Source organism: Girardinichthys multiradiatus, chromosome 12 (assembly GCF_021462225.1).
Source record: "Girardinichthys multiradiatus isolate DD_20200921_A chromosome 12, DD_fGirMul_XY1, whole genome shotgun sequence".
Taxonomy (NCBI): Eukaryota; Metazoa; Chordata; class Actinopteri; order Cyprinodontiformes; family Goodeidae; genus Girardinichthys; species Girardinichthys multiradiatus.
In genome coordinates, this window is record NC_061805.1 from 23,110,194 (window position 1) to 23,131,528 (window position 21,335).

Below are 21,335 nucleotides of genomic sequence, written 5' to 3' on the forward strand. Positions count from 1 at the left end.
TGTCCCAGCTCAGGTAGGCTGTCTGTCTGAGCATGACCCTTGTCTTGGCTATGGTGAAGTTTGACAGCCAGGCCTCTAGCAAAGCCTTCTTCACACATTAGGACAAAAAAATGGTTTAACTATGAACACACGCCTAATCCTTGTGGAAGATGTTTATAGAATAGTTAAAGATGCTATTGCTGGAAACGGTGGCTCCATCAACAAATTGGACTTATAGATTAAGAATAGTATGTCAGCAAAGTTCATGTTAAACTAGAAAAACAAATACTTTTGGCAATATAGTGTATTTCATTCTGCTGAGGTTATTGTGTGTACACCTCCAGCAATGAGCTGACAAATTGTGCTATAAGTGCCCAAACACCTGGGGAAAGTCCTGCTTTAAGACTGACGAATAAAAAGTGGAATAGGTAATAAACAAGTCAATGAGACGACATGGGAGCTGTGTTTGTAGCAGAGTCAATGGGCACAGGGAGTCCGTCCTGCTTTCCTGCTTTGATTTTGAAATAAAAATATTTTCTTCTGCTCCCTCAGCTTTGGTTCCCTAGTTGTCAAATTTCATCATTGATGTTGAGGAAATTTTCATGTTCTTCCTTTGTGTTTACTTCAAACGGCATGAAGAGTTCCTGTTAAGTAGGTTAGTTAGAACTCAGTCTGATTCGTCAAGGGTGAAGAAAATAAGTCTTGTCTGGTATTTATATACGCAGAAAGTCATGTTCAGAAATGTAGTACACACAGAAACGCACAGCTCTGTACTGCCAGCGTTTTCTTCTTTTCTCTTTAACTGTCAATCACACAGATACTGGTGGAAATTTGGTGTGACATTTTCAGCAGTTGGCTCATGTTGATTTGATTCAGTTCATCATTGCTGAGGAAAGGCTGCTGTTTTGAAGATGTTACCCACAGCTTTTTGTCCTCTTTGAGAGTTATTTATTATATTTAGCCTTCTCTAAAACAGATGAGAAATTAGGCATTATGTGCGTGGCGTAGCAGTAGAGCTCGGACTGCAGAACTCTTGAACTTTACAACATTTTGCCACCTTACAACCACAAACTGAATGAATTTAGGGATTTTTAATATTTGTTTACAGAAATGAGCAAGTAAATGCGGACGTGATGCAATTTTCATAGCTTTGAGCATCCCACATGGCACTGTTCCATCATTTGAAAATAGTGTCTCTCACAAGTGCAGACCTACCAAAATATGATTACCTTCTAAAACAGCAAACATGTTGATAAACATGGTCAAATAAGACCAAAATGTAACTTTTTAGCCTACATACGAAACATTTTTTGTAGAGGAAATGACCACTGCACATTACCCTAAATTCACCATCCCCATGGTGATACATGGTGGTGTCAGTATCATGCTGTGGGGATTTGTTTCTTCAACATTGACAGCGAAAATGGTCAGAAGAGATGGAAAGAAGGATTGAGCTGAACACCCCGCAATCCAGGAATAAAACCAGTTTGAATCTACTGAAGTCTTGGCCGTTCACCTTCCAGCAGGACAGCAATCCTAAATATGAAACCGGAGCAGCAATGTCATAGTTTAGATCAAAGCATATGTGTATGGTAGAATGGCCCAGTCAAAGTCCAGGCCTACATCTAGTTGATAATCTGTGGTGAGACTTGAAAATTGGTGTTCACTTTCTCCTTGCAATCTGACTGCACTTGAGCCATTTTGCAAATAATGGTCGAAAATGTTACATTTCTTGATTAAAGCTGGTAGAGACACGACGCAAAATAGTTTAGTTTGTAACCTTTAGTCCTTTACCTTCTACTTCACAATTATGTGCTACTTTGTTTTGATCTGTCACATCAAATCCCAATAAAACTCATTGAATATTGGGGTTATAATGCAACACCACGTAAAAAAGTTCAAGTGCTATGAATACTTTTGCAAAGTGTTGTATAAATGTCCAGCAGGGAGCACAGCATACAATTGTGTCCCCTTCAGGACACAGTTGTTTCCTGTTGTATGGTTTATAGCACTCATTCTGCTTTGTGGTACATGTGCACACAGGGTTCATAGGGGTCAGTATTGCCTGGATACATTCCCTCTGCCCTCTGTCCACAGGATGACTCCATGAAGTCAGTGGTACCAGTGAACTCCCAGCCTACCTCTATCCCTCTGCTCATGGCTTGCACAGCCAATGTGAAGACCGTGGTCGCCAACCCCATCGTCTATCTGACCAATCTGACGCACGACATCCTGCAAACCATCAATGCACTCGACTCTCCTCCACATCCGGATGTCGTTAACAACGAGGTAGGGCAGTTTACTCTTCCTCATCCATTAATACTGAAGGTGTTCTAAACTGAGAGCTCAATTGAACTAATTTGCATTAGTGTCTCTAAATTGCTAAAAACCGGTTGGTCTGCATATTAATTATTTGCCAGGTAATAAACAAGACTAACATTTAGTTTAAGTAAAGTTTGTAATACATTTGGTTACTATTCCTTTGGAGAAGATAGGTTATAGATGAGCTAAAATAAGTGCTCAGTTACCGACGTGAGACAGGAGTCCAAAATTACACTAAAAGCAATATTTTTACATAAACAAAAGGAAACATAACGCTTGTGTTGCATCTTTTCCCCTCATTTTTAGATCTATGTGATGCACACCTTGGCTGCTTCCTTATCTGCGTGTATTTATCAGTGTCTGTGTGACGGACACAAATACAGGTGAGTGTTGCAGAATTGTTTTATTAGTTGCTTACTACACTCATCTGTTTCGATACATTTACAAAATGAAACTTAATTTTGGTCGGCTTATTTCCTGGGTGAAATGATTACACAAACAAATTGAGTAAATTTTCAGTTTGTTTTTTTCAAGTTTGAAATCTTAAAATCCAGCATTTTTACTTGAGGTAAAGGTCCATGTTGTGCAATGCCCCATCACTACTCCCAGTAAAACAAATGATCAGCATAATACTACTGCCACCTTGACAGTTGGCAGACTGTTCTTGTGTTTTAAAGCCTCACCACGACGCCTTCAGCTATGATTTATGTCACTGTGGCCATAAAGCTCCACCTTTGTCTCATCTCACCATAAATCTTTTCTCCAGATGGCATTTCTCTTTATGAGCAGCTATAAACGTTTTAGGTTTTTTATTAGCTTTAAGCCATAATCATTAAAACATTTACAGAAATAAACATTTGAAATGTCTAACTCTATGTGTAACACATCTGTGTAATATTAGTTTTAGTTTTAACCGAATTAGCATAGTAAATTAACTTTTCAATGCTATTTTAATTTGAGATGCACCTGTAGGCTTGCAGTGGCTTCCCCACACAACAGCTCTGATTAAAATGTGTTCAACCTTTGTAAAAAAAAAAAAAATATGTAAAAGCAGTATGTTGATGCCAGAGCTGACATGATTTGCCTTGAGCCTCAGGAACAACACATGACAACACAATTGCATCACACTCTTTGAAAAGCACAACACTGATCAGCAACATTGCCTGTGTGTTCAGTCTGCATCACACAGCGGGGCTTCTCTGTCTTTCATTTGACCATTACTGTCTGACATAGAGCATGGAAAATAGAGCTGCCTTCATCCTTTTCCTGAGTCACCTTGGCGATGATCACTGTCCATACAATTAGTTTGAGCTGTACTGACAGAACCTCCTGTCTGAATTTTCGAGGTTTTTAACACAAACGTTTTAAGCTAGCTCAATATTTGTCTCACAGAAGATGCTGGGTGGGTCCTATGATTTCTGCATGAAACGATATGTGCACACTGGCTTATGCAGCCAAGCCTGAGAAGCTTTTAACTCAAGGCTGGTGTCCTGTCTGCTCCAATTTAAACATTTTATAACTTTCTGTGTGAATAACCTCTGCTAAAAAGCCAAACTATTACCTTGTCACAAGTAACCAGATTGCTAATAATAAAGCCAGAATGCGTTGATTTATGCCAGTTTATCCAGTGTGTATGAATTTGAAGATTTCAAGGTTTGAGGATGCAGAATAACAACTGAGACAGCAATGTGAATACTGGTAACAAGGATGTGTTGTCTAATGTGAGGATAATGCACACATGCAGTTTGAGTAAAATACGGCATTAATAGCCGGTAAAATCTATTTTTAAGATAATTTATTCTTCAGTTTTCTTTTGCTTTTGCAAGGAGCTGTAAAGTGGGTTAAGGAATGGGAAAAGAGATGCAGGAGGTTTGGTTGCTGGGAGTATAACAGGCACTTGTCTGTTTTGATCATGTTGAATATGAATTATAAAAGCTGTAAGGATGCTGTTTGTCATTCTTATTGTAAATCCTTAATTATGTTTTTGGTTCTTACAGATGGGGGGCCGCATTGTTTAAGAGTGTAATGTACCATATCTTCCAATCAGGTTGACACAGTGGGGTTTAAACTTCAGATGGATGCATCTGTGTGGGAGGCCGTCTTTCAGAGAACAGTTTTGCCAGAATCCTCCATGATTAAAGTTGCATGATTGCCTCATTAGACTGGAGCCTAAAGGCACAGTCCCACAACAATAGAGATTAATTACTCGAATCAGCTGTGCAACGTTTCAAGGAGAAGAGCTCTTTTCTTCTTTACAATATTCAGCATTTCAATCTGAAGAAGTTCTCTCCTGTTTTTACTTTAAATAAGCTGAATATCCACTATGCTTTATAGATTTTCACAAATGCAGCACAGTCAACTATTGCATCATCTTAAATTATGAGAGGATATATGTTATCACTTCTTACCACTTTTCCATTTCATGAGTGCTTGAACTTGTAGCTCATGACATTAATTTTAACTTCCTTCTCTGAAATTGGGAAATATGTAAAAAACAAGAGAGAGAGCAAGGCAGCCGGACGTTGTTAAAGAAATATATATTAATTAAAATATCAACGCATAACACAATGGTTTTGAAAAACAGGAACTTAACTGTCCTGCAGTCCTAGCTACGCGCTTAGGACAGAGCGAGGCAGGTGTCACGGGATGCGTCAGAACGAACTGCACGCGTGGTTTCTCTGACCCCTGCAGGATCAAAAATCTATTGCAATGGTCGGAAATGTGATGTGGAGGGCTCCCTGCAGCCTGCCGTGTGCGCTATTCTGTTGTGGAGGGCGGAGCTGTAGCACAGCAGAGAGCAAGAGGAATGGACCTGGAAGGTGTGCTTGTTCAAACTTTCAGGTTAAGATCACAGTTTCCTCACAACTCCCTACTGCAGCTTTAATGTACTCCCTGGTTTTCTTCCCCGTTTAGAAAAATAATTCTTTGAAACAATGCATTCCTCTTTACCTAACAGGACACCAACGGGGCTAACCTGACATTAGTATATAAGCATTTTTTGTCTTGATGGATCAAATCTGTCTTTGAAATAACCACCAACCTTTATTCAAAACAGTGTCCAAACATTTAAGTCAGAACATTGTAATCCGTGTATGCTTACCTAGTTTTTCCACAAGTTTTACCTTTCAGTTCAGCATTTGTGTGACTCGGTTTGGTCTGTTTTTTGTTTCTTTCTCTGCTTCTCTCACAGCCATGTGAACCATTTCACCGGGACCGTGTATCAGAGTGTTTTATTGTCTCAGAAGCAAGCACTGAAAACCATCATGGATGAGGCTGTTCATCCAAACACTTCTCCTGGTCAGTGGCCTGGTAAGTCCATCTGATTTAGGTTTTTGCTCCATTTCAAGGAATAATTCTGTATTTGTATTTTACTTTTTTCATTTAAGCAAGAAAAAAAAATAAAAACTTACATTGCATTAGTCTACCTCAGCACCTATTTATCTTCTGGTGTGGCATTACAGGGCATATACTGACTGAACAGACTGTTCTTTTCTCTGCGTTGCCAATAATCGACCACACAAGGAGTATTTTTCTGTCAGAAAGATGTTTTACTCAAGGAAATAATCCTTTTTTTTTTATTCAGAGCAGTTGCCAGCGATACATTTCCAGTAGGCCGGGCATCCACGGAGTTAGGCCAAAATGATTTATACCCCCGGCAGGTTTAGTTTTTAAATGTTCATTCAATTTTTTTCGGATAGGAAGTAAAGCAGGAATCTCCCAAAATTTCAGATTTCAACAGATTTGTTGGCCTTTTAAATATGTTGAAAAACTGTACAATTACTTCCAGTCAGAATAAATGTTGGCAAAATTTAAAGAATACTTGGCTACTATAATAGCCAGGGGTATAAATAATGTTGTGTTTTGGTTTCTTTCTGTAGAATATTTTTATTTGAAGCAGAAAAACTAAACCCCAAAACACAATAAGCTGATATAACAATGAAGAGGGCAGCGAGTGCATTGCAGAGTGTAAATGTCACTGAATGCCGAAGGTGTTCAGCAAAGAGTCATAGACTGTGTGCCTTCCAGTTATGTTTAAATAAAGTAATAATCTGACATTATTTACTTCCTCTACTTTTTTCATGAACTAATACTGAATGTAAGCAAAAACATACCTGAAGCACGTTCTTTCCTAATAGATAAATCATCTCCTGGTTTTCAGCAGGCTGGTCAAAGTAACTTCTGGGAAATGTTGTTTCACTTCTTTGATGTGCATAAAATGGCACCTTGTCTTATTATTAAAAACATTTGTATTCCTGTTAACAAATAATCTGGATTGTTGGCAGGGATGTGTGATCAGAGATCTTTCTTTAATGCGTCATGTTTTGTAGAGGAATCCGACAAATTGCATCATTGAGTTAATTACCAGCACTGTCCACACACACACACGAACAACACTGTGATCGGTTATGACACAATTAGAACATCACTTAAAGGACATGTTATGAGAACAGATCATTTTCTTTTGCTGATTATAAGTAGAAGGCCGAATTTAGAGTAAACCAAACAACATCCTGACAGAAATCTTGTTTATTCTCATCAGGGACAGCAGGCTGTCAGTGTAGATGGTTTATATTTACATTAATTATTAAGGCACTGTCTGTGCTGCTGTCACTCTCTTTAATAATTCATTTCATGGCAGTTGACTGCACATATATCAGACCTTCGGCTCTCCATTTGGATTGTTTTGTTTAGATTTAAATGTTGTCTTTGAGGTGGGATCATTTAGACATTAATCTTTTATTCAGTCACTCTGGCTAATAGTGTGCCTGTTGCCTTTTGTTTGTTTTATAAGAGTAAAATAATTTGGCATGGGAGATGATAAGAAATGTTGCAGCCTCAGAGAAGGCAGTTATAGCTTCCTGTTCAGGTTTTAATTACAGAAACTGTCCCTTTATGTGTTACATTTAGAGTCATCGTAAATGTCCTTCTCTGCTGCGCTCATTAGGGATCCTGAAGCCATTGTTATCAGTTAGACCTGAACAAGTGGATCCACTGCTGAGCTCTAAAGCATTTCTGCATAAAACAGACTTTATAACTAATTAAAAAATCTCTACTAAACGATCTATTTAGTTATTTTTATGATGCGTTTAACAGGACGTGTTTGTTCTTGATGCAATTTTAGTTTCCAGTTTTTGCAAGGACTGTTTGGATTCTTGCGTCTTTCTTTTTGTTGCTTAATCATACCTGTATCAGGCTGATAATGTATTTGCTGTTAGAGGGAGCAAACGATTGGGTTGATGTCAAGGTCCTCCAACCTCAAAGACTGGGAGGTCATTACCAAAGATGATCTAAATACCAATGTAAATATGTAAACAGCTGGTCCACAAATATAAGAAGGGTTTGATTGCTGTAATGTCATTAACTTACCATATTTACATTGTTTTATTATCTTGCGAGAGATGCTTGTCTCATTTCCTATCAAAAGCAGGCTTTGTTGCAGTATGATCCTAATTGTAGAGCAGTACAATCCATTTGACCTGATCCTCCTCTTGGTAAAATGTTATAATCGAATGTTTTTCTTACAATTAAAAGCTTGCAATTAAAGTCTTCAGACACAAAAATGCTGTGATTTTCTTCTCTCCCAGGTATTGCCTCCCTTATTCGCGTGTTGAGCTCTGCAGGTGAGGAGACCCAGCCAGGCTTGGCTGTGCTGCTCTGTGAGATCCTGACTGCAGTCTTCCTCAGTCTGTTTGTTCACGGCATGGCCACGCACTCCAGCAACGAGCTTTTTCGCATTGTGGCACACCCACTGAACTGCAACCTTTGGTTGACGGTGTTTGGAGGAGGCGCCCGCATCCCTCTCATGGATCTAGCCAGCAGTCCAGCAAGAACGCCGCCTCCAAGTGAGTATTTTGAACATTTCTGCTTTTTCTGTCTGGCATAGAGGTTCTAGTTGAGAGCTGTCCCAGTAGCTAAATAAGGCCTAGCCTGTTGGGGAAAAAAATGTTACACGATGCTTACAGTGGTATGGTCTCGTTGTGTTTCTTTGGGTTTGTTGCAACATATTTAACCTATCTTTTGATTCATCAGCCTCCCCAAGTGGGTCAGACAGGAAGCCACTGCGATTCAGGCTCCTGTCATCCCGCAGTGGATCCAGGGAAGAGTCTGGAATTGAACGGGAAGGACCATCCTGTCCTAGGATTGTTGTGGAACAGGAAGCTACCTCTGTTTTTAAAGAGCAGTTTGTCCCTCCAGAGATCAGTATTTGGGATTATTTTATTGCCAAGGTAATCTATAGTACAGATGACAATGAGGAAAAAGTCATGGCTTTTTGTTTTAATCCTAGCTCGAGGTCAAATACTGCACCTGATTCCTTGTTGCTCTGTCCTTCTACCTCTCAGCCTGAGCTGCCACCATCAGAAAACAGAGTTGATTATGACTCAGAAGAGAGCCAGGACAGCCAGGAAGAAGATGATGAAGACAATGAATCTGAAGATGTGTTTGAGACCAACTCTCTGCTGAGAGAGCATTCAAACCATAATTCATACAGGTGACACACCACTGAGTGCTTATCTCTGTATACTGTGACTCATCTTCCCCTCAAAACCAGATGCTTACATTTATCCTGAATGTGTTTACAGAGCCCTGTTTCTCCTTTCTCTTGCATTCATTTGAGCTTCCTTGAATTGCTGCTCCACATTCAGCTAGAACACACCATGACGTCCCTATAACCCCCTAAAGTAATCTGATTTGCCATGACTTCTTTTCTCTTGAAGCTGGTGTTTGATGCGCCTAGCCATGGTGCAGCTGGTGTTGGTCAACCTCAAGTCCTTTTACCCAATGGTGGGATACGATCTGTTAGGTAAAGACTAAAATATTCTACCTGCTTAAGAAATAAATAAATAACATCCAGGATGGAGATGAGTGCTGCCCTATTTCATTCTGCCTCTCTCAGCTAATCTTACTGCCACCTCCTTTGTGTGCGGCTGCTTTTTTTAAACACAGATTTGCCTGTGGCCTCTCCTCTGTGTCACGCTGTGCTGAAAACGCTGCAGCGCTGGGAGCAGGTGCTGCAGAAAAGGCTGGAGATCTTCGGGGGCCCTCCCTCTAAGTATATCTCCATTCACCACCATGATGAAACACCTGGCCCCGCCCTGCTCAGACACACAGCCCTGTTTGAACCATCCAACACCCCGTTCAGGTACCATGATTTTTTTTTAGGTTGAAAATAAAATTCAATTCAAAAATACTTTATTAATCCCAAAGGGAAATTTAATATATAAAATGATGAATCTGTCTTTTTTTTTTTTTTTTTTTTTTTTTTTTTTACAAAAGCAGAGAATTAACAGTTGATTAACCTTTTAAAGGAACCGGCAGAAGAAAACCACATGAACATCATTTTTGTGTTTTTTGCTAAATGCTATATAAATTAGATCAGTTAATATGTAACACAATTCCTTTCTATTTTTTTCCCCAGAAATAACCACCACTCAGCACTGCCTGTGAAGCGTTTATGGCAGTATTTGGTCAAACAGGAAGAGGTGCAGGAGACTTTCATTAGGAACATCTTTACAAAGAAACCAGGCACTAATCAGGTACATCTGCCAGTCTGCCAACCTCCTGCATGATACTTGCCGTATTAGCTCTCACCAAATAACATATTTAACTGCTATGATAGAACCCACAGTGCATCTGCATGTACCACCCAGGCAAACAGCGTCATCACTGCTTTTAAATCTCCTTTGACACCCTTGTGCTTTTGTTTAGTTTAGTTGTTTATTTGGTGCTGCATGCGATCCCCGTGCATTATAATTGCCTTCATTTGCATTTTGATGCTTCCATTTTACATGCAGATAATTACACACTGAATCAATAACATTACAATGTTTGTTTATTTGCATGTTTTATCACTGGTTGTTGTGTGTTTTGTTTGTGCTGGTCTACCCTTTTGCTGCTCCCCCAATCACTAAAGTCGGTTGAGGACCACACTGACAGTATGAAATATTCAGGAGTGGAAGAGGCAGGAAACAGTCAGGTACTACTTCTGATCAATGATTGGTTATGGTGTTGGGGTGGGATGGGTGTGTAAGTGGGATGGAGTTTGGTATCTAATTTTTGAATCTTTTGCAACACTTGATTGAGTCAAAACTGTCCGAAAGGAATCGTTTGCATAAGAGTCTTTAATTAAAGATGCACCGTCCAAACCTTTTGTGGTTGACTTCCTGTTTGAGCCGCTGATACCAGATTTCTCCATTAGAAATACTCCATATAACATACTGTGGGGTCCAGAATTATTCATACGCCTGGCTGATTTAGGTGTAAAATAATCTCACCAAATGGATACATTTTACCACAAACCTTTTTATGACTGGAAGTAATATTAACGTTTTGGAGTGGCCCAGCCTGACTTTTGACCTTAAAATAATAATTTAATAGAGAATCTGTGGAGAAGGTTAAAGATTACTTACAAACTCAAAGACTTTGTGCTCATCATCAAAGTCCCAGTGGAAGTAAGCAAAAAGGCCTTCATGTGTTTTCCTCTTGAGAATGTAAAAACTTAGCTTAACCATGAGATTTTTTTCAACATTTTCAAATTCTGCATCTTTCATAACAGACGGAGGCTGGAAGAATAAAACAGAACAACTGTGAAATTTGTTCATCCTTCTAGCTAACCTCTTTCCTCGGTAACAGTGTGTCCGCACCGAAGATTGTTGTTGTCCCACAGCCTGTTAAGTGCTTAGCCATGGTGTGTTCACCAATCAGTAATGGATTTTTGAGTGTTTGATCAGCCGGTCATTAGCCAGGGCCCATCAAACAGATTTTGGTCACCAGCTGATTTTTTTCAGTGCATCTCTAGGCTGGATTGTTGTTTTTTTTTTAGCAGTTTATATTTTTCTTTTTATAAACAACCCAATGTTGCAACAGGTCCTGAAAGATTGTAACAAGTGATGATTAATGTGGAACTAAAATGATGAAAGACCCAATTGTTAATCTCATTTTGAAATGCAGATTATTAATAATTCATAAATTTTATCCAGCTAATAAAAGGAAAGTGTCTTTTCTGATCGAGCTCCCTGTTTATCAGCAGGTTACTATGAAGCATGGGGCACTTCTAAATACGGCACACAAGCTTTGCAACATGCCGAACAAAACATTTATATAATATTCTTTTAACACGTGTGTGTTGCGTTTAACTGTTAACTACCTCTGTAAATAGAACACCTTACGTAACATACTTCACCGGTTTATAGTTTGAATGGTTGAATACTTGTCATCTCCATTTGGGTTGCAAACGTAACCTCCTTAATCCAGTATTAAATGGTCCTGACAGAATTACAGTACATGTATTTTAGGGCTATGAACTCTGAATGTTACTGTCAGGAGTTTGATATTAATCTTACATTCAACTGCCTTAATATTAATTCGAATGTGAGCCATAAATCCTAAATCACTCTGTAAACTGATGCTTCACAGACGCGTTATAATTCTTGCGGCTCTCGCCATGAGTGCCGGCACATTGTAGGTACTCCATTTGGTTCAGCTTTAATTACCCCAGTCTCTTGGAGGACACCCTATGAAGCTCAACAGCTTCACATTAATGGGCTCAACTCTGTCGCAGTGAATCTGCATCCTGCAGAGACTGTGTGCTAGTAAAAATGGCAAAACACCATATTTAGATATCTGCAGGTCAAGTTTTATTTGACTCTTTGAAAGAAAACGACACATTCTTTTCCTTTCCGACTGAATGCACAGAAGACTTTTATTCAGTCTCGTCTTGAGTAACTTGGGCGTCAAGTTCCAACTTCTCTGTTCAATGTGTAGAGCTATAGAAAAGCTTGCAATGCTGTAGACATCCCACAGGACCACTCATCGCTCCAGGGTCTTTTTCATCTCTGCTCTCTGCTAGCTGGCACTTAAAGTGCGTTTCAACTCCTTGACCCTTTTCACGTTCATGTTACAGAGAAAAACTTGTATTTTATCGGGATTTTATGCACTTACCCAACAGAAAGTCATGGCTAATTGTAAAGGAGATAAAAACATACATAAAAACCTTGCAAGTGTTTTATACATTTGTATGCAGCTATCTTTTCTGATACCCTTAAATGAAATCCAGTGCAACCAATTGTTCTGAGAAGTCACCCATTTTATAAATATTGTCCACCTGCATTTTTTAATCTCAAGAATAAATCCTGTGTTTCTGTGAAGGTCTCAGAGGTTTGTTAGAGAACATTAGAGGACGTACAGCATATTGAAGACCAAGGGACACAGCAGAAAGCATGGTTTGGTTATAAAACTATATTCTAAGCTTTGAACATCTTCCCTGAACACACCACCTCCATGGTGAAACATGGTGGTGGCAGCATCATGCTTTGGGGATGCCTTTTCAACACCAAGAGAGAGAATAGGTGGTGAAGGGTTGGTGGGAAGATGAATGAAGCTGAAAGGTCCTGAAAGCTGATGATCCTGAAAGGAAACAAGTTAGTGGCTGCAAAAGACTTGAGACTTGATTGGGGGCTCCCCATCCAGGATAGTGATGCTAAACGTATAGCCAGAGCTACAAGGACATGCTTTAGATCAAAGCATTGCCATGTGTTGGAATGGCCTAGTCAAAGTCCAGAGCTAAATCCAAACGAGAATCTGTTGAAAGACTCGTATTTTGCTATCTGAATGAATGGCAAACATTTTTGTCTCTGGATGCACAAAGCTAGTAGAGTCATACCTCAAAAGATTTGTAACTGTGACAAAAAGTGCTTCTGCCAAGTACTGATTGAAGGGGGCTGAATACAAAAACGCATTTTTCCAATATTTTATTTGTAAAACAAATTATTAAAATTGAGTATCAGCATTTTTATTTCTACTTTACAATCATACACAACTTTTTGTTGCTATAACTTCAAAAAACACATTGAAGCTTTTGGTTTTAATGGGGAAAAGTTTAAGCGATATGAATACTTTTGCGATGTACTTGAGCCTTCATTACGTGTTTGGCCTGATTCAGCTTATCTTCAATTGAACAGAAGCATGAGCTTCTTAAATACTATAGCAATGAAAATTATTTATGGGATTAGCTTGGCAGATATATTCTGCAGAACATAAGTTGACAAATAATTTGTTCAGCTCTCTTATGTCTGTTCTATAGTTTAAAGGAAACGGAGCCGGGATTAAGGCTGTTATTTGTCTGCAGGAAATATTTGCCAACATTTCACTTGTAATTACTAAATCTCCATGGTGGTGACATGGTGTGTATGTGTGTGTGTGTGTTTTACTCGCCACAGACTGAGTCAGATCTGGGCTACCCCGGAGGCAAAGCACGCATCATCCACAAGGAATCTGACATCATTACAGCCTTTGCCATCAACAAGGTAAAAACCTCTCACACTGATGTCACTAGATATCAGAAAACATGATGAATAAAGACACTAGTGTTCACAGTTAATTACTTCAGTTGCTTGTTTGGCTGCCCTGCATCTTTTTTTATTTGCTTATTAATAAAAAACTTGTATCAGTACCATGGAAGCTGATGCAGTATTCTTGACTCCTGGTTTTCTTTGAGAAAAAAAAACAAGTTTGCCTCTTCTCTTTAATGGAAAACCAGCAAACTGCTGAGAAATTTATTAATTTAGTCATAATCATTATTAAATTACAATTTGACTGTGACAAAACATCATGCCACAAATTCAGCGCTTATTTTTATCAGTGTTTTGATATGAATGGTGTTGTAGTGATAAACCAGCATAGCTTATAGTGTAGATGTGTGCAGTTATAGACATTTGTTTCAACTAGAAAAATATTGGTGTAGTTCGGTATTGTAGCACTGTGTATCTCAAGTCCTAAAAAATATCTGAGTAATTGTAGCTTAGTTTAGCCAAGTCATGAGCCAGTAGCCAAAAATGGGTATACAGGTACATCTATATAGTATATTGTGAAAAAGTTCAATATTTTTTGTTGACAAAGTGAAACTCATATATTATATAGATTCATTACATACAGAGTGAAATATTTCAAGCCTTTATTTCTTGTGATTTTGGTGATTATTTCTCACAAGTTGAAAACCTGAAATTCAGCGTCTCAGAAAATGAGAATATTGTGAAAAAGTTCAATATTGGAAACTCGTGGTGTCACAGCCTAATCAGCGAATTAACTCAAAGCACCTGCAAAGGTTTCCAGAGCCTCTACATGGTCTCTCAGTCTGGGTCAGTAGGCTACACAATCTTGGGAAAGACCGCTGACTGGACAGATGTCCAGAAGACCTTCAATAAGGAGGGTAATCCACAAAAGGTCCACGCTAAAGAACCTGATTGAGCACTGTACCCAAGTATATTTATAGAAAGTTAAGTGGATATAAAAACTGTGGTAGGAATAGGTGCACCAGCAACAGGGATAAACACTGCCTTAAGAGGATTGTCAAGCAAAACCCATTCAAGAGTTTAGGGGAGCTTCAGAAGAAGTGGACTGAGGGTGGAGACAACGCATCAAGAGCAACCAGGCACTTACGAATACTATCCTGATCCAGAGACATCACAAATGTCTGAACTAAGGAGAAACGATTAGACACCTGCTTAGTGGTACAAGGTTCTCTTTTCAGATCAGATTACATTTTGCGTTTAATTTAGAAATCAAAGTCTCAGAGTCTGGAGGAACAGTAATAAGTCCCAGAATCCACATTGCTAGAAGTCCAATATGAAATGTCCACAGTCATTGATGATTTGGTGATCCATGTGATCTGCTGGTGTTGGTCCACAGTGTTTCCTGAAGTGCAAAGCTAACGTAGCCATCTACCAGGAAGTTTTAGAGCCCTGCATGCTTCCTTCTGCTGACAAGCTGTATGACGATGCTGATTTCATTTTCCAGCAGAACTTGGTACCAGCCCATACTGCCAAAGGTAGTATGGGCTGGTATGAAAGTACGGAGAGCTGGTTCAATCACCATGGTGTCACTGAGCTTGAATAGCCAGTAAACATACCTGACCTATTATAATAATCCAAGTTAACCAAAGTAATTGATTGAAATGTATCCCTTTGTGTGTAATGAATCTATATGAGTTTCACTTTTTCAGTTGAATTACTAAGTTATATAAACTTTATGATGATATTCAAATTTACTGAGATGCACCTGTATGTTTAAAAAACAAATACTGTTTAAAGACCAACAGGTTTGTGGTTTTTACCTCCACAAAGTATTACTACACACTGTTTGTGTCTATAACTGACATCTTTAAACCGAGATGTTGATACTAATATGAACCGACATGGATGAGCACAGGCCAATAGGGAGGTTGGAGGCCAGGGTCAGTAGACTTGATTAAAGCACATTAAATTTGTCTGATGCAGAGTTTCCTCTGAGACTCAACCTATTTTCCTCACTTTTATCACCTCTGCCTTCCATCTCTCTCTTTCCTCACGTCCCATCGTTTGTCTGTCCGCCAGGCAAACCGTAATTGTTTAGTCATGGCGTCCACCCATGACATTCAGGAGCTGGACGTGTCGTCCATCTTGGCCACACAGATCCTGACGTGGATCGATGATGATGAAGTCGAATCCAAAAGGTAGGAATGCAATCCAGCATGTTTGGGTGTTTAATTTTTTAATCTGATACTTATCATTATGTTAAGGTTAAAAATATTTTTATATTCCAGAATGCAAATAGAAGGCTGTTAATTTGCTGTGAGAAATAATCCCTAACCAGTCATTCCCTGTCTTCTGACCCATGTCATCCAATTATACATGTCTAATTATTTTTCTCCCTGCAGTGTTGGTGGTGATGACTTCCTGGTGGTCCATGCTCGTGATGACTTTGCTTCGCTTCACGGCACCACCCCATACACTCACAGTAGCCCCGGCACACCCATCAACGTGCCGTGGCTCGGAGGCCACCAGACAGGCAGGGGTGCAGCTGTGGTAAGTTCTTGACCCACATTTAAATGTGATAACATTAAGGTCAGGCACAGCTTCAATTATATTCTACAGGACAGGCTTAATATGCAGCTAACACAGTTTTAAACTATTATAAGTTTGTAATATGAGAAATGTGCACAGCATTATCGTTCATCTCTACACATACTTGACTCTGTATCTAAAGCAGCAGACCTTAATAAACCCATGTCTTATTCCTGCTGACGGCCATGATTTTTAAAAGTTAGCTGTGTAAAAAATTAGCTGCGTGACTCCCGATCTGCACAGTTGACGGAATGATTTAAACAGACGGTAACAGACTGAACAGACTGTAAAAGCACAGGGATCAGGAGCTGAGTTTAATCTGGGGTTTTTATACCGATCAGTTGAAACTGCCTCGATTGGGATCCTGATTATCCAATACGGCTGTAAAAATGCTACTTCATGAAAACAATTTTATAATTAAAAATAAATTGCTCGGGTACAGAACCTTGTGGAACAACCTAATTTACAGCTTACATCAACAAATTATTCATTAGATCAATTTATCTTAAAGACGCCAAAACGTAGGCAATTTAACACAAAATGTTTGAGCCTGCTGAAAATTATAAAATCAAGTTTCATCTAACGTGCACGGTTCATTGCTGCCAAGAATTCATCAGTAAAAATGTGTCAATTAAAATACACTGTTGTACCTGTAAACATAAACGTACTAAATAAAATGTATTTAAATGGGCCAAGATTAATATCATTTATGGATTAATCAATGTGAAACAACCCTGTTGGTCAGTTCTGATTGTTAATAATCCCTGCAGATTTCTGTTTAAACTTACACAGTCTGTTCAAGATTAAAATCAACATGTTGTTTTTCAAAAAGTAAAAAAAAAAACCCACCTTTGAGCAATGGAAAAGCATGATTTAATGTTTAACAGCAAGACAAAGGATTCCATGTAAAAAGTAGAAATGAAGGACAGGCTTACATTACTTTTTTTTAAGAAACGTTAATGCAGTAGAGTATGCATAGATTTGTTTTAAATATTAAAAGCTCTGTATCAGTATAACAACCTAGGTACCTTTAACCTGCCACACAAATTCAAGTGAGTGTCTGAAACGCATTTGCGTTTTAATTTTCCAAAAGGCAGTAAGACCCTTTCAGCTTCCAAACGGCAGTGAAGGTATAGCTTTACAAGTATAACACCTAGCACTGCTCTTCTGGAAGTAACTGATGTATTTTGCTCTGGATCTGCCTTTCTTTCTTCTCAAAGCAGTTGAAATAAATTGTATTAATAATTCATTTTCATCTGCGCCCGGTTTGCCAAAAGCATCCTGGCCGCTTACATTAGCTCCTGTATTAGACTAACACAGGTTATTTCCAACTTTTTTGAAGCGTCAGTTTCTGACGGGTTTCAATACGAATAGGCTCCAAAACTGTTTTGACTGAGGAGAGAAGCTTGGTGGTATCAGCCAGGAGGGAGCTGGATTTAATTTTATGGTTTGAATTATGCTGACGTGAGTCATGTTTGTTGATTTTTACCCAGTTCACTTATTGTTATGCGTACTGGAGAGTAAAATCCACTCAGGATCATAATTATTTAACCATCCAGTCAGAAAGTTTGCAGAAGGTTGGAGGAGAAAACCTTCTGGCTGAATAATGGAATAATAAATAAAACTCAGAGCAAACACTGAGGTTAATGTGGGCTTTTCAGGGCCAACGGTCAAAAAGTGGGATAGAAAGCAGTAACTGAGCTGCAGTAGATTGAATGCAGTATGATTTAATTTAATAAATTAATATATTATTTAATGCTATTGCTGAAAAGTAGTTTTGCATATAATGGATTTCATAAATAAGTGACAATATTCTAAGTCTGAACAAAGACATTCATTTTAGCGAAAAGGAAATCCAGATTTTTGCTAAAATGTTTTTAGCAGCTTTTCATCTTCATCAGTCGTAAATTGGAATTAGAATTGGGCAATATGATCTGACATTAATGACACTTTATGTTGGGTTGATTTTGCGATATTTGATATACAGTTGTGTTTAACAAAAAAATAGCTTAAAAAGGCACTAAAGCATAACATTCTTAAAATGGCTTTTATTTCCATACACAGTGTAATGGTAACACTGCACCCTCCTTCCAAAGCGACATATAAAAACAAATTGATCACATTATTTATTACTCTGTAGAAAATGAGGAAAAAATTAGTATTAAGGGTCCTATAAAAAATAGCAGTTTGTGCATTTTTCTTTGCCATCTTAAACATCTGCTGAATAAGCAGAAAAACACTTGCAGATTTAGTTTTCCTGTAAATCACTAAGTTAATATTTAGTTGCAACTACTGAGAAACTGTTTCCCCATCTGTGTTTCACAGAGCTGACCATCTTCTGGCACCTGTGATCAGGCATTCCTGTCAGGACTATTAGATTACATTACACAGTTCCTCTGCATTTCTTAGTTTCACCTCAGAAACCGCATGTTTAATATCACCACACATCAAGCGTATTTGCATGAAAGGGTCAAAAACTTGTGTTTGGGGGGAACAAACACAAGGGGGAGCTCTGTGCAGGCCAGTCAAGTTTCTCCACACCAACCTTTATGCACCAGCAGCCATGGAAGTGACTGGAACACCAGAATTCATTGATTTGATGGTGTGACCCAATACTTTGGCCAATATAGTGTAGGTGGTTTAGGTCCATTAGAAGAAACTAAGCTCCCAGTGTATGTAGAGGGTATGGGAATTTATACTAACTCTGTTCAATGTGACAATTTCACAAAGTCCATTATAGAATATATTTATTGAGTAGATTCGATCTGTTATGTTTATAAAACACACACTCTGTTAATGATCTCTCTCACTGTTAGGGTTAGGCTTGTTCTGTATTGTATTATCAGTTTTTGTTACATTTAGTTATTCCTTTATTCTGGACATTTTTAGTTTTTAAATGAATCAGCTTCCTAGTTACTCAACACTCCGGTTCACTTTATGCAATAATGACCTTAGAAAGCACTGAAGGGCTTTTTTAAGTCCAAAAAGTTTGTATATACCTCTACTTATTTTCTCTGAGATCCCCCTATGACCTACACAATCATCATTTGCAAAGTGGTTATTCTGACCTTATTGTGTATTTTTCTGCTTCACAAATATGTTTAGTTTTTTTGTAAAACTCTTGTCCACCCACTCTTTTTTTTCTTCTTCTCCCAGATGATAAAGAGAAATATCAACAATGTGAGAAGAATGACCTCCCATCCTACACTGCCATACTGTAAGTAGAACTCTGACGTCTGTCAGTAGATTGGAGGAGTCATCGCTTTTATATTAAAAGTGCAACACATATGTCATATTCTCCAAGGAGGGTTGCATCACCAAAAGGTTGTCTTTAATGCATATGTTGCAACTGAAATTTAACTTTTTATTTCTCCTTTCCTCTGCTTTGTTTGCTGCTCATCAAAAAAGGCTATGCCAGCTCTCTTGGTGGATTTTTGTACTTTTTCTCTAAAAATGTAAACTAGGAGGTGTCTGGGTCGAACGATTCCCAGCATGTCAGGAAAACATCTCCTGAAGCGTCTATAAATGAACACATTCGTTAATCAATTATGGATGGTTTGGGGACTAAACAACAGCTAAGATGTGCCCGTGCACTAAATGACATCTACCTAAAAGATGTTATGTCTTCATTTCTTCTTTTCCGTTTTGTGTTTATCAGACCTGACAGGAGCTCAAGACGGTAGCGTGAGGATGTTTGAGTGGGGTCACTCCCAGCAGATCATCTGCTTCAGAAGTCCAGGTAACTCCAGAGTCACCAGGATCCGCTTCAACCACCAAGGAAACAAGGTCAGTAATCCATACTCATCCTACAGTATCTAACAAATGTAAGTGCACCCCTCACATTTTGGCAAATATTTAATATTTTGTATTTGTTCATGGGATAACACTGAAGACTGACTTTAATTAATGAAAACCTTAATACAATGGTAAATAGTCAGTGTACAGCTTGTATAACAGTGTAAATCTGCTGTCCCCTCAAAACAACTCAACACACAGCCATAAATGTCTAAACCGCTGGCAACAAAGGTGAGTACACTCCTAGGTGAAATTATTTTCCAGCACTGCCCTAACTCTCTTGGGCTTGGAGTTCACTAGAGTTTCACAGATTGCCACTGGAGTCCTCTACCACTCCTCCATGATGACATCATGGATCCGGTGGATGTTAGAGATCCTGCGCTCCTCCACCTTCCGCTTCACGATGTCCCACAGATGCTCAACAGGGTTGAGGTCTGGAGACATGTTGGGTCAATCCAGCACCTTTATCCTCTGTTTCTTTAGCAAGGCAGTGGTCGTCTTGGGGTCGTTATCATGTTGGAATACTGCCCAGTTTCAGAAGGGATGGGATCATGCTCTGCTTCAGTATGTCAGCGCATGTTGGCATTCATAGTTCCCCTAATGGACTGTAGCTCCCCACAAATTCAAACCATAACACTACCACCACCATGCTTAACTGTAGGCAAGGCTACTTATCTTTGTACTCCTCATCTGGTTGCCGCCACACACGCTTGACACCATCTAAACCAAATAAGTTTATTTTGGTCTCATCACGCCACAGGCCATGGTTCCAGTAATCCATGTACTTAGTCTGCTTGTCTTGAGCAAACTGGGACGATTCTGGGACGACAGCACTACAGACCAACTTAATGCAGTGTGCGGCATATTGTCTGAGCACTGACAGGCTGATGTTTTGTACTGACAAGGTACACATAAAAAGTAAAACAATGTAAAACAAAAATATTTCTATCCGGGGAAACTTTAGGCTCACAAACAACACATGCGGTTAGCTCAGTGGTCTGGCTGCTGACTCTACTAAAGCTACCTGTTGTAGCCTTGGATCTTCAGGTAAAGTAGGCGTGCTCACTCCATCCTTTTTGTGTGACATACAGGTCCTTCTCAAAATATTAGCATATTGTGATAAAGTTCATTATTTTCCATAATGTCATGATGAAAATTTTATATTCATATATTTTAGATTCATTGCACACTAAATGAAATATTTCAGGTCTTTTATTGTCTTAATACGGATGATTATGGCATACAGCTCATGAAAACCCAAAATTCCTGTCTCACAAAATTAGCATATCATTAAAAGGGTCTCTAAACGAGCTATGAACCTAATCATCTGAATCAACGAGTTAACTCTAAACACCTGCAAAA

At 38.8% G+C, this 21,335-nt stretch overlaps 1 protein-coding gene across 3 annotated transcripts in view; it reads left to right on the forward strand.

Moving 5' to 3' along the window:
* Positions 1 to 21,335, forward strand: part of LOC124877470 (dmX-like protein 1) — a 79,657-nt gene that overhangs the window by 46,178 nt on the left and 12,144 nt on the right. For 2 of the 3 annotated variants that reach the window (XM_047380690.1, XM_047380691.1), the window contains exons 32-46: positions 2,077 to 2,268; positions 2,608 to 2,684; positions 5,492 to 5,610; positions 7,887 to 8,144; positions 8,332 to 8,528; positions 8,643 to 8,791; positions 9,018 to 9,103; positions 9,247 to 9,442; positions 9,719 to 9,836; positions 10,214 to 10,276; positions 13,518 to 13,604; positions 15,669 to 15,787; positions 15,992 to 16,139; positions 19,335 to 19,395; positions 19,837 to 19,964. In XM_047380690.1, the coding sequence (XP_047236646.1) occupies positions 2,077 to 2,268; positions 2,608 to 2,684; positions 5,492 to 5,610; positions 7,887 to 8,144; positions 8,332 to 8,528; positions 8,643 to 8,791; positions 9,018 to 9,103; positions 9,247 to 9,442; positions 9,719 to 9,836; positions 10,214 to 10,276; positions 13,518 to 13,604; positions 15,669 to 15,787; positions 15,992 to 16,139; positions 19,335 to 19,395; positions 19,837 to 19,964 (1,998 nt within the window). The remainder of the gene's footprint in view (positions 1 to 2,076; positions 2,269 to 2,607; positions 2,685 to 5,491; positions 5,611 to 7,886; positions 8,145 to 8,331; positions 8,529 to 8,642; positions 8,792 to 9,017; positions 9,104 to 9,246; positions 9,443 to 9,718; positions 9,837 to 10,213; positions 10,277 to 13,517; positions 13,605 to 15,668; positions 15,788 to 15,991; positions 16,140 to 19,334; positions 19,396 to 19,836; positions 19,965 to 21,335) is intronic. The other variant, XM_047380692.1, reaches the window with a different exon arrangement.